This window comes from Helobdella robusta (genome assembly GCF_000326865.2).
Source record: "Helobdella robusta unplaced genomic scaffold HELROscaffold_19, whole genome shotgun sequence".
Lineage (NCBI taxonomy): Eukaryota > Metazoa > Annelida > Clitellata > Rhynchobdellida > Glossiphoniidae > Helobdella > Helobdella robusta.
The window spans coordinates 1,769,141-1,782,927 of record NW_008704034.1 but is presented as its reverse complement, the minus strand read 5'-3'; the positions used below and the strand labels follow the sequence as shown (position 1 = coordinate 1,782,927).

Here is a 13,787-nt window from a genome sequence, read left to right as displayed (position 1 = left end):
GAATAATGTGCATGTTTTTTTATCAATAAATCCACATAAATATCTGAATATATCCGAATGAACGATATAATTAATCTTAATATTAAACAATCATATAAATACAAACCACATCAAGAAATGCTAATAAAATTTTCATTTGTACTGTTTTTAATTGACTGTAATAAAATATTGGTATATAAAATGTTCCTCGACCATATAACTTGTAATCCTGGCATTTCAACATCGAAAAATAAGTGAAAAAATTATATCCCAGCTCATCCCTGAAAAACTTGCTCGATAGTGCGCATGCTTGAGATTTTTAAATTTACAATATTTTCTCTTCAAATTTATAATACTTTGCGTCAATATTTACAATTTTCCTTATGTTCATTTTTATTTATTGTTTGTTAAAGTTTAAAATTTTTTATTAGAATATAAAATGTCCGATTTTGCCGAAATACCATATACCCCTAGTAGGCATGAAAAGAGTCTAGGACTCCTAACTACAAAATTTGTCAGCTTGTTAGAGTCAGCTGAAGATGGGATATTAGATTTAAAAATGGTTCGTTGTTTATTATTTTTTATAGAATGCAATAAGTTTTCGCTGCCTAATTTTAATTTTTGGCATGAAATTTTTAATAGGCTGCTGATCATCTGGCCGTCAGACAAAAAAGGAGAATTTATGACATTACAAATGTGTTGGAAGGCATCGGTTTGATTGAAAAAAGATCCAAAAATAGCATACAATGGAAGTTAGTGTGAAAGTAGTATAGGTCTGCAGTTGAATATTTATTTAAAACTAATATAAATAATGTATTATTATTTATTAGCCATTAACAATTAACACTATATATAAACTTGAGCAGTGTAAACAAAAATGATTTGTCATTTATCATTCAAAAAATGTTTAATTCAAGGGGAGCACTAAGATTGAATAGCAATCATGCAGACTATCAGAGCCGCATCAACAGCAAGAAGGACCAAATATCAAAGATGCTGAGTTACGAAGAAGATTTGGACAGACTGAAATCGTGCATAGAGCAAAGTCTCTTAAATGTTACAGATGAACATGAAAGCCAAAAGTAGATTCAGTTAAAGATTCTATTGCGTTGTTGCGTGAAATTAAAGATTTGTTATTATGTAATCTTGGGTTGTTAATAATAACAACAACTGACAGCTTGATATATAATTATTAAGAGCACTTACATGTATATTTTACAAACCCCAAGACGGAATTACTTGAAAGATGATGACATATGCAAATGCCTGAAAGACCTGACCATCCTAACAATCAAGGCTCCTAATGGCACACAACTCGTTGCAGCTGTTCCGACTGATGTTCGTTTCATAGCTTCTCAATTCTTCATTTTTTTACATCATTTAAATCTTAATTTAAAATTTGAAAAATTAATTTTTCCAACCATTCATTCAATATAACTGAGCAACATCTCGACTAAATAGTTTCCATTACATATAGAATAATCAGCAAGACAAATACAAGATGACAATCAAGAGTGTCAACGGGCCAATCAACGTCCTATTACTGAACAAAGATTCTGAAAATAGTGACCCTGTCGTTGTTCAGGTTCCTCCCAACAACAGCAACAGCAGCCTTCCAACTGACCAGGCCTTGGCCAGTTCTGCATCAAGTTGTAATCAATCAATCAATCAATCTGCAACACACTACCAACAAAATATTCCAAAACAACAAGTTCAACAACAGCAGCAACAATTATTACAAAAACAACAACAACTTTCAGATAAGAGCAATACCAGGGTACATGGCACTTTCTAATTTTAATCTGTATATAATCAAGTATTAAACCTTTTTGAGTGTTGTTAATTTGTTGTTGTTTGGCCCAAGCTTGATGCCTGCTGGTAAATTGTAGGGTTTGTTGTTTATTTTTAAGTGTAAGGTGTTACAATAATAATTTATAATTTATTCAATTTGCAGTCAACAGCTTGCAAGCCATCTGCCAAACGTTTAAAAATGGACACACCAATACTTCCTGTCACACAGCAGTCCATCCTTCTTCCTGCACTGACCCCAACAACGACAACAGCAGCAACGACAACTCCAAGACATCAACAGCCTGATTCATTCCGCACCACCAGCAACAACATCGCAACGACACCAACATCGACACCAGCATTCAGAATGATCACAAGATCTTCACCTAGAAAGTACAGCAACATTGTTAATAAAAATGTTGTTAATGTCGTTGCTTACAACAACAACAACAAAACTTGTGGTAGCAGCAATGTAGGCAGCAGCAACAACAACAATATGGTTCCGTCCACATCTGCCATTTGCAATGACAATGATTTTGTTACCGATAATATTAGTTAGTCATTTTTAATGTAGCGCAGGATTGTTTTTGTAATTTCTCTAGCTACATTGATAACTTTCTAATATGTTGTTTGTATGATTTTTCAGTGATAAATATCTACACGGTATATTCTCTACAATTTCAGAACAGATTAATACGTAGCTTCATACCTACCTCTTCACCAAACCATTTATGCAGATATATAAGGATGAACAATTTATGCAGATATATAAGGATGAACAACTGGAATATATTATTAATACAATCTCCGGCGCATAGTCACTATGAGCATGCAGTAGGATTGTCAATTTAATGATAAATTTTATCTTATATAAATTTCAGCTGATGTCAAAAATGAAAACAATGAAGATTTTGTCAACTACGCCATCAATCAGTTCTTTCCAAATAATACATTCAATGGTTTGTATCCGTAGTAGTAGTAGTAGTAGAGGAGGCAGTAGTAACATTGGTTGCAGTATATTCGTAGCATTAATACTAATTATAGTACTAGTCGGGTTTATACTATAGCAGTAGTACTGGAGTTATTTGTTAGTAGCAGTATTTTACCTTATACACAGTACTTTATCAGCATTGGTAGTATTTTTTTCTTTGTTGCTTTCAGATAAAGATGTGGATTTGGATGAGGTTTTTAATTCAGACAGTATGTTTATTTCTTTTTTTTTTCATCCTTTTATTATTTTTGATTTAAAATGTCATCACCATCATTATTGTCACCATTGCCACTATAAATATCATCTTCATAATCATTATCATCATCATCATCATCGATATCATTATCATGGTTGACATCATTGCCGTCATCTTCATCGTCGTCGTCGTCATCATCATGACATGATCAGTGTCATCTATTCTACTTGCAGTGTTTTCACAGTCACCACTTCGACTGAGTCCACCACCATCGGATAAGGACTACTACTTCAAGATGTCTGACAGCGAAGGTGTCTGCGACCTATTTGACATCGAACTCTGCTAATATTTCTCAATCTCTCTCTTTCTCCCTTATTCTTACCTTTTCTTTATTTGTTCTCTTCCTTTTCTCTACATTCTCTGCTTGTTCTTATTTGTTATTGAAATTCTTTTATGATGTACCTTTATACTGTAATTCTTTCTGTTATCATTTGTGGTTCACAAAACTGGTGCCTCTGTGTTGAGCTGATGTTTGAACATTTGTGTTTGTGTTATTTATGTTGTATGTTTGTTTATTTGTCTACTTTAATGTATGTTTGCCTGTTTGTCTGCTTGTTTGTCTCTTTGTTTGTTTGTATGAATGTTTGCATTTGTTTTATAAAGTTAGCTGTACACTCATGTAGTATAAGACTTGTAAATATTTTTTGATATTAAGAAAAACTATCTGTGCTAATTTTCGTTAGTTCTGTCGTTGAATGTTTGTGGTTACAAGTTGAGTTTGATGATGATGATGATGATGATGACGATGGAATTGATGATGATGAAATATATTAATGATGACGATGATGATGATGATGATGACCTCGATATCGGCATACTGTGTTTATGTTGTTGTTGTTGATGATGATGATGATGATAAAATGATGAAGATTTTGGAGATGATGATTGTATCTTTCAGACAATAGCCCTTAAGAATTTTGTTGCGATTTTTAATTAAATTATCTCTACTTGAATGAACATTTGTTTGTCTATTATTATTATTATTATTATTATTATTATTATTATTATTATTATTATTGTTATTATTACTATTACCATTGTTGTTTTCCTCGTTTTAAAATTGAAGTTTTCATTAAAAATTATTAACGTTCTGTAGAACAAGTGTTAGATAGATACCTCTATATATACCGTGTACAAATTCATTGGTGTATATTATAGGCCTGGATATAAACTTAAGTGTAATTAATCATTTTTTTAAAAAAAGGGGTTATGGCAAAAAATGTGATTTCAGAAAAGATCGTTGCAAAATAATTGTTGAAAGCCAAATACAAAACGGGTCATAGTCGTTAAAAATAGATCTGTCAAGAATGTTTGGTCAGTTTTTTCATGGATTATGGACACATTTTGGTCACTGTACTTCGATCAGATGATGATATTTTCGCCTACGCATTCGGTTTTGTTGAAATAAATCCTATACAGCCTGCAGTTTGGGTAAATCTGTGGAAGTTGGTTATGAACATCTGTTGATATTATCGTGAGTTTTTAGTTTTGTTTCTAATTTTTAAAATATGGCATTCGCGTTGTATTACAAATTCACAAATTCCTAACTCTAATTTTGAGAGTTCGCACGTATTTAGCCCTGAATAATGTGGCGGCCAGACTCTCCATGTCAAGGCATAGGTAGTTCCAATCCTGTTTAGTTGTAATGGTCTTTTGATTGGGAATATTTTACTGGTGTAGTGCAATAATTAATAATTACGATAGAACGAAACGCATTGTTACTTTACTTTTTAAATGATTCTTTACTAAGTGAAATGATGTTAGACTTGGTCTCAACGGCTCTTTCAGCATCGTCAACGATTATACAAATATTATTTATAAATATTATAATCCTCATATAGCCGGTTTTTGGATTTATCGTTATTTAAAATTGGCTTTGATCATTGTTATCATTGTCAAAACGAGTTCATCTTCACAACAGCCGATTCGTTCGTGCTGTTGGCTACATTGAAGCTTACATAGAGATAATAATGAATGATAATCTTATCAATTATAAGTGAGATAACTGTTTGGAGATAACATCATGATGATAATTGTGTTTTCATTTGTGTATAATGATTTATAAGAGATCTACCGCAGGAAATTTGATGAAATGAGTGAATGAAGTATCATCATATTAACGTCTGTTAGTTTGAGCGGTAGAGTGGCCAGGAAGTTCTTGAGGGATGGCTGTTCGGCAGTCGTGTCCATTCGAATGCGTCTTCTTAGGTTCATATCGTCCACAAACTGATGGAGACGATAATAATAATATTAAAAAATAATAATATGTTAATAAATGATAATGATAAATGCAACATTACCAGCTGCAGTATTAAATAATTTATTACTCCGTCAATAACAATTATTAGTAGTAGGTCAGGATTGTTAACATCGATCGAAGTATCGCCATCGTCGATGTTATATCAGCGATACTTTTGCAGTATTAGGCTGTTGTATTGGCAATACTCGGTATCGCCGAGTATCTAACTTGGTACCGCCGATATTTCTTAAGTAGAATTAATACTTGATACTTTCGAACGTCAATTTGATATATATTTATTAACGACTTTTTTAAGTTTCTGAATTGAGCGCATTTTCTATTCTGTAAATTCGAGATTTAATTATGCCGTCTTTAGCATGGTTTTTTACGAGAACTTATTTTGTCCCATGTGTCCTTTATAATTTATATCCTACCTAAAACGGTGTTACGCTGTTCATCTGGGCGATTAGACAAACTTTCAAAAACTGTTCAATCTTTTAACTTACGATCAATTTTTAAAATTTTTCATCATCATCAATTATTCTCAAATCCGTACCACTATCGTCATCATCATCATCGTCATCATCATCATCGTAATGGAAACTAACGCAGACTTCCAGGGAGAAATGTTTTTTAATGTTCCTAAGAATGAGGCACAAGTAGGGAGCGGTGGCCAGATTGCTGGCGTCCATGTCGGGATTCGTGTAGTGAATGTAAGCGCTTCATATAAGTGAATGAGTGAGTGACCGAGTAAGTGAGGAAAAATGTGGTATGGTGAACGAGTGTAAAGTCTGGGATTATGTTTAGGAAAAAAATAGGATGACGGTCATGAAAAAATATTATGATTATGTCAATGTTGACGATGATGAAAATGACGATGATGATAACGACAATGATGATGAAAATAACAATGATGATGACGATGATGATGACGACGACGGTGATGATGATGACGACGACGACGATGACGATGACGATGTTATACAAACCCCGAGCACGATCCAGTTATTTCGAGAACGTTAGCCATCAAAACGTCATCATTCACTAACTTCACTGACCCATTTTTGCTCGTCTGCTCATAGTGATGAAGATGATGATGACGATGATGATAGGAATGATGAGGATTGTAATGATGAAGGCAATGATGATGATGATGATAGTGGTGATAGTTGTATGATGATGATATTGGTGATAGTTGTATGATGTTGTTGATGACGATGACATATGCTGTGATAATGTTCATAACAATGATATTCTCGCTAATGATGATGATGATATCACTGATAACAACGATTACCAGTGATGATAACGAAAGCGTGCGTGATGAAATTTTTGATAACGACGAAAATGATTCGACCTTTTTCAGCCAGTTGTCGAGTAAATTTGCGCGATCACTTCTGAAGACTGAGTTGCTCTTACCGGATTTTTCAGCCGAACTTGACTGATGACTGATAATCAAGGTCTTTTCTTCAGCCGGTTCCATACTTATTCCAAAAAAATAATGTCATAAAGTAATTAGTATATTTACTCAATAATTAATAATTAGCGAAAATTCATCGATAATTGAGTTGTGATTCTCACCAGACGATTCTTACGAAAGTTGAGACGAGTGAGTGAGTGGGTAAATAAAAAGAAAGAAAGAAGGTTCAAGTGCGAATAAAATTATTATTTATTAATTTATTCTGCCCACCGCGAGAAAATATTTTTCTGATTTAATTCGATTTAACGGATATATAATCGAATAAAAAAATAATAACGATAAGATAAGGGCAATAAATAAACTAGAAAAGCCAACATCAACAGCAAAACAATAATAATAATAAAAATAGCAACAACAACAACAACAAGAAGAATAATAACAATAATAATAATGAGAAGAAGAAGAACAATAACAATATTAACTCAAAACAAAAAATAATAATAATAATTTATTGCTGTAGTCAAGGAGATACAGTTTTGTTTATACGAATCAACTAGCGTTTATTATAATTAAATCTATTATTATTGTTATTATTATTATTATTTTATAGATAATTAAATTTTATAAATTCGACCATTTATACGCTGACGAGTTTTTCTTTTAATTTAATGTATGATAGTTTATTTATCGACTGAGGTTTAATTTAATTAATTTTCTTCTGTCTTTATACGTAATCAAAATAATGGGAATAATAATAACAACAACAGATAATAATAACAAGAAATAATAATAAAAACATTAAATGAAAATAATAATAATAAAGAATTAATAACAAACAGGTAGGTTTTTTGCTTATTTATTTTCATTCATTTGAAAAGAAAATGATTTGCAGAAATCAAATCGTACACGGATAGATGGATGTTATTAGCAGAAAATAAAAGTAATAATAATGACGATAATAATAATAATAACAATAAAAATAATAATAAAAATCGTGCATATATATATATTATATATTATATAAATATATATATATATATATATCTCTCTCTCTCTCTCTCTCTCTATATATATATATATATATATATATCGTAAAGGCTGGAAGGAGACCTTTAATTGACGCAATATTTGATCGAATTTGACGAATTTTCAGCTTTTGACGGCCGAGCTTTTCAATATTTTCAACAGTAATTTTATAATTATTATCCAATTTAATGAAGTTAATAAGGAAATCGTTGGTGTCCTTGGTGAAGCGTATAGGCTATAGTCCGATTTTACTCATCATCAGCGCTCATATATGGATATTTCCAGGTTTTAAAATTTTCTGAGTGTGCAAATTGTCTTTTATTCTGCTTCGTTATGTCCGTTTATTATATCTTGGTCCTGCTCATTCTCTCTTTGCTTGTAAAATCTTTCAATAATATTCTTCTGTCGGTAATGAGGTTGCTATTCTTTGCTACTTGTTAATTATCGGTTTTCTTCGGTCACTTCAGAAATTCTTAGATGGCTGTGGTTCTTGTTAGCGTATATTATACTTGGTATTGTTTACTAATATCTCTCGTCATGAGATCGTTTCATGTTTCGTACCCAGGTGAGTTCTAATGGCCCCTTCTCTTTTGTGCATAGTAAGGTGACGTGATAGAAATGTACTTGTCACTCCAATGTATGGGTGTGGCTGACGAGTGCATCCGTCAAGAGGGCATTTAAACTCGTATATTAGGTGATTTCTTTCCAGGGTTGAATGTTGTGGAGTTGTTCTTCATAATCAGATTTGACGCTTTGGCATTCTGATAACAAATTCTCAAGTTATTAATGACAGCTATATTAATAATCAGCTGATAAACTTTAATTATATTATTAATTAGATGGTAAGCTTAAGATTGTTAAAGCCAATGAACGAAAGAATGCATGAATGGATGAACAAAATGAATTGATGAATCAGTTAATATATATATATACATATATATAAATGCATTGTAAGGAAATATTTATTTATAAAACAGTGCATTAATAAGTGTTATATACAATCAGAGTGTTGGAGTTGGAGGTTTTAGTCTGAGTTGGAGTCGGATCTTTTTTCGGTGTTATTCATTTTAAAAAGGATTAATATTTGTAGTGATAAGCAATCATCTTAAATACTGGAAATATGGGCTAATAATGTGAATAAAATCACATAATTTTTTTTCAGTATGTTGTAAAACATAAAATAATTTTCATAAAACATAAAATCAATTACATTGATTGCTTTTAAATGTTTTTAAAAGTATTTTTTATCTAGTAGTAACAATAAGGTGAATTTACGATGCAAATGTTTAAAAATTTTCTGGAATTCGGCTGAGTTGGGAAGTCGATTCCGATACACTGTATACAATAGTGTTAGTATATGTAATATATAAATAAATATATATATATGCACATATATAAAAGTATATATATATATATATATGTATATATATACAAATATATTATATATATATATATAAGTATATTATATAAATATTTATATTTATAACTAATTAACATAGCGAAATCATTATTTCTTATTGTTAATAAAAAATGAAAATCTATTTCGGATAAATAGATTGCGTCTTATCTCAGAAAATTATCTTCCCAACTATGTGTGATGAACTGTTTTTGCGTTGACGAGCTTCTAAAAATAATATTAGAGAAAAATGATAAACTGATGCAAAGTTTTAAACAAAGTTATAGCATGAAATAGTTGTAATAATAAAAATGATAACCTAAATTAGTCATAATAATACAAATAATAACGTATTTTTGTAATAATAATTAAAAATTGTATTATGCATCTATAAACCAAGTACTAAACAAACAAGTAACATTAACGTTGACAACGGTTAAAGTAACAGGGCTAGTAAATGAAGGATAGTAAAATAAGTAAAAGATAGTTGAAAAAAGTACTAACAGTAGTAGCAGTAGTAGCAACAGCAGCTGCAGCAGAAGTAATAGTAGCAGTAGTAGTGGTAGCAACAGTAGTAGCAGTAGTAGTGGTAGCAGCGATAGAGAAGTAATCGTGTTAAAATGAATGGAATATACGATTGGGATTAACGCGTTTAAACTCAATCAGATCATTGCTATCCGCCAAGATAAACGCATTGATTGTTGTCGTAACGATCGCGGCGACGATGACGATGATAATGAGGATCACAGTGATGATGATGGTGGTGAGAATGATGACGATGGCAGTGCTGATAATGATGATGGCAGTGCTGATAGCGATGACCGTGCTACGCTAATGATGCTGACGATACTGTACATTATAGGTATGAAAATGATAATAAATTGATGATGACAACGATGAGAATGATGATGACATAAACGATTTAATTCTATATTATGAAACCATCATGAGAGTAACAACAGTGAGAAGAAAAAGAAAAAGAAGAAGAAGAAAATGATGATGATGATGACGGTGACTACGACGATGACATCAAATAAGTATATCACATGTAGTTATTGATTAATTCTTGCTGATGCGGAAAATGATGATGATAGTGATTATGTTGTTGTTGTTGATGATTTGTTGTTGATTTAATCACTGCTGTCGTTGGTTTAACTCCAGAAACAAGATCAACTGCATTAGGTTTGAATGTTGACAAACTTTTATTGGCTTTGTCAACAGCTGTCACGATGTTGTTGTTATTGTTGTCGTTGTCGATGTTGTTGCTGTTGTTGTTGTTGATGATGATGTTGCTATTGTTTAGGCCACGTTCGTTGAACAGGGGACATTCCATTTCAATGTTGTTGTTGTCTATGATGTTGTTGAATTTGCATGTTTGCTGTTGTTGTTGTTGAACGATTTGCTGCTGATATTGCTGGTGCTGTTGTTGTTCCGCTATATAATTACAACTCACATCGTTCTCAACAATTGATTGGTTGGTCGAATTTTGTTGATAATGATCGTAAATATTCAGTTGCTGTTGTTGATTATTTTGCCGCTGTAAAGCGATATCGTCCGTTGTTTTAGGCGCGTAAAACGCATTGCAACACGTGTTGACGAGTTCGTTCGTCACATTTAAATTTCTGTTTAAATGTTGCTGACTGTTGCTCAACATTTCCATCTGTTGCAGTTCCTGTCGGCGATGTTGGGGAGTTGCAGCTGATTTTTGTTGGTTGTTTGCGATGGGGAGTTGCGTGTTGTGCACCTTCCAGACGTGCGCATATCCGTATTCGCCTGTTGGTAGTCGGTGCAGCTTGCAGACGTTGCTGCCCGCATCGTCCACCACGTCGGCCAGTGACGTCACCGCCTCGCTCAGATCCCGATCGTACGGACAGGCGATGGCAGATCCGGGAAAAAAGCCGGAAGTTGATGTGGATGTCGAGGTCGATCTGGATTGATTGTTTTTAAACGTACGTGTGATCTTCAAACTCAACAAATAATGGTCTGTACTTACAAATGTAAACTGCGTATTCTGATTAGTGTACGCAGGTTTACGTACGCGCAGATGTGCGTGTAGGTGCATACGAATGAATGTATGAATTCAGTGAATGAATGAATGTATGAATTCAGTGCGTATCTGTTCTCTTTAAAAATATTTTTACCGTACAGCAAATTTATTTATTTAATTTTATTTCAGCCAATGGATCGAGTGCCTGCCTGCTTGCCCGCAATGAGTGCAACAAACTTGAATAAATTAATCCAACGGAGAATAAAGAATGAGACGAAGTGGGTTCAGTGCATGTGTTTTGCTGTTTGTGTTATTGTTTCTATGTGTATTTGTATGTGTACTTGTATGTGTATTTGTATGTGTACGTGTATTTGAACGTGTATGTGTACTTGTTTGTGTATTGTTTATGTGTTTGTTGGGGTATTATTTGTTATGTGTTACGGTTTTATGTGTTTTAACATTTGTATAATGTATGTGATTCTTTGTTTAATATTGCGTTACTACTTGATTTTTTTAAATTATAGTATAATATACAAAAATTGAATTTTGATTAATTAAATAATGAAGAAATAATAAAATTAAATAAGTTGAAAAATTATTTCTATCCTCAAACCTTCGGCACCAGAGCACGAGAGCTAGAAGGATGAAACCACACAGCGAACCAACGAAGATGCCAATGATGACTGCAATTACAAGTCCTGTTGTTGTTGTTGATGTTGTTGTTGATAATGTTGTTGACGTTGTTGATGATGTTGTTGATGTTGTTGTTGATGTTGTTGTTGTTGATGATGTTGTTGTTGATGATGTTGTTGTTGATGATGATGATGTTTTTGACATTGCTGTTGATGTTGTTGTTGATGATGTTAATGTTATTGTTGATGATGATATTGTTGTTGTTGATGTTGTTGTGGTTGTTGTTGATGATGATATTGTTGTTGTTGATGTTGTTGTTGATGTTGTTGTTGATGTGATGATAATAATGATGATGATGATAATGAGAAATAAGATTTACCATACGTTGGAAAAGCACCCTCGTCAACGACTTTTTCACCATGAGGAAATCCTATAAATTATCACCCAGCATCCTCATCATCTTCATCATCATCATCCTCTTTCTCCTCATCATCATCATCATTCTCATAATCATCGTCATAGTCACTATTACTATCACCCATCGTTATCATCATCATCATCGTCGTCGTCGTTTTCATTGCGTCATTGCTATCATGAGCGTAGGAAAATGTATTTTATAATTTTTATTACTTAAATTTTGTCTTTTGAAATATTTTTTTCTTTATTATGACCATCATTAAACTCATCATCGCCATCATTATCGTCATTATCATCACCATCATTATCGTCATCACCACTACCACCACCACCATCATCATCATCATCATCACCAACACCATCATCATCATCATAACCATTATTATCACCACCATCATCATGAGCTTCTTCTCTGCGAAAGAGAGAGTACAGCGCACTTTATCAAAGCATAGATAGCCGGAAGTAGGGCGGCCATCTTTTGCGTCAGACCGGAAACATTCGACAAACTAAAGATCATAAATTGTAAAGGAAGCGAGTTATTGGCGCGAGTTTGAACGTCATGAATATGCGATGGACTGGGGAGAGAAGAACATTAGCGTAAACTAACGCCACGATTGATTGTTTGTTTGTTCATCTGTTAGTTTGTTTGTTTGAGTGTTAGTTTGTTTTCTGTTTGTTTGTTCATCTGCTTGCACATTTGCTTGTTTGTGTGTTAGTCGGCGTTTCATTTGATTTTAACCATTTTCTTTCCATTTATTTACAAATAACAACAATTGTCTTATAACTTCTTGTAATGACAATACTTTTACGTTCTGTGTTGTAAAGTTGCATTTGTCATTAACGTACGAGTATAGGTTGACATTGTAAAGAATGCTTTATGTGGGTTTGTGGAGAGTGCTTTATGATGTGGCAAGGTAGGTAGATAGGTGGGTAGGTGGGTAGGTAGGTACTGTGTGGCAAATGGGGGAGGGTATATTCTGCATTAGTATTGTACTCTCTATAGTTGCACAAACTCATTCGCACACAAGTTCTTCTTTGAATGCATTTATTTATTCCGGATTGAATGAGTGAACGTTGAAAGAAACTTAATGTATAAATAAATGATTGTATGTATGTATGAATAAATTTATTTGTGTATGTATGAATGAATGAACGAATGAATGAATAGATAAGTGAATGCATGTATAGTATAATTATTTGTGCATCATGTATGGATTACAGGAAGATTGTCAGATTATGTATTGTTTATGTCGACTGCTCCATGCTTACATGTTTGTTTATGCCGTTGATCTCTCACTCACTCACTCACTCACTCACTCACTCACTCACTCACTCACTCACTCACTCACTCACTCACTCACTCACTCACTCACTCACTCACTCACTCACTCACTCACTCACTCACTCACTCACTCACTCACTCACTCACTCACTCACTCACTCACTCACTCACTCACTCACTCACTCACTCACTCACTCACTCACTCACTCACTCACTCACTCACTCACTCACTCACTCACTCACTCACTCAATCACTCACTCAATCACTCACTCACTCACTCACTCACTCACTCACTCACTCACTCACTCACTCTCTCTCTCTCTTTTCACTTTTTATCTTCTTTTTTTTGTTCACTTTCTCTTCTCCCAT

The 13,787-nt window shown here is 33.1% G+C and overlaps 3 protein-coding genes across 3 annotated transcripts; 1 reads left to right on the top strand and 2 right to left on the bottom strand.

Annotated features, from left to right (window-relative positions):
• Window positions 1-418: 418 nt before the first annotated feature.
• On the top strand, window positions 419-4,112 carry HELRODRAFT_191241 (hypothetical protein; the record flags this gene model as incomplete). Its single annotated transcript, XM_009016762.1, has 9 exons — window positions 419-541; window positions 622-731; window positions 897-1,061; window positions 1,209-1,317; window positions 1,457-1,564; window positions 1,934-2,324; window positions 2,652-2,729; window positions 2,932-2,970; window positions 3,191-4,112. 9 exons carry the CDS (start codon window positions 419-421, stop codon window positions 3,301-3,303), a joined length of 1,236 nt encoding a protein of 411 aa, XP_009015010.1. The 3' UTR covers window positions 3,304-4,112.
• Window positions 4,113-4,399: 287 nt separating this feature from the next.
• HELRODRAFT_170948 (hypothetical protein) lies at window positions 4,400-6,739 on the bottom strand (the record flags this gene model as incomplete). The annotated part of the gene is made up of 6 exons (XM_009016761.1): window positions 4,400-4,477; window positions 4,566-4,667; window positions 5,139-5,243; window positions 5,865-5,976; window positions 6,246-6,328; window positions 6,614-6,739. 6 exons carry the CDS (start codon window positions 6,737-6,739, stop codon window positions 4,400-4,402), a joined length of 606 nt encoding a protein of 201 aa, XP_009015009.1.
• Window positions 6,740-10,140: 3,401 nt separating this feature from the next.
• On the bottom strand, window positions 10,141-13,787 carry HELRODRAFT_170947 (hypothetical protein; the record flags this gene model as incomplete). The annotated part of the gene is made up of 3 exons (XM_009016760.1): window positions 10,141-11,026; window positions 11,699-11,783; window positions 13,748-13,787. 3 exons carry the CDS (start codon window positions 13,785-13,787, stop codon window positions 10,141-10,143), a joined length of 1,011 nt encoding a protein of 336 aa, XP_009015008.1.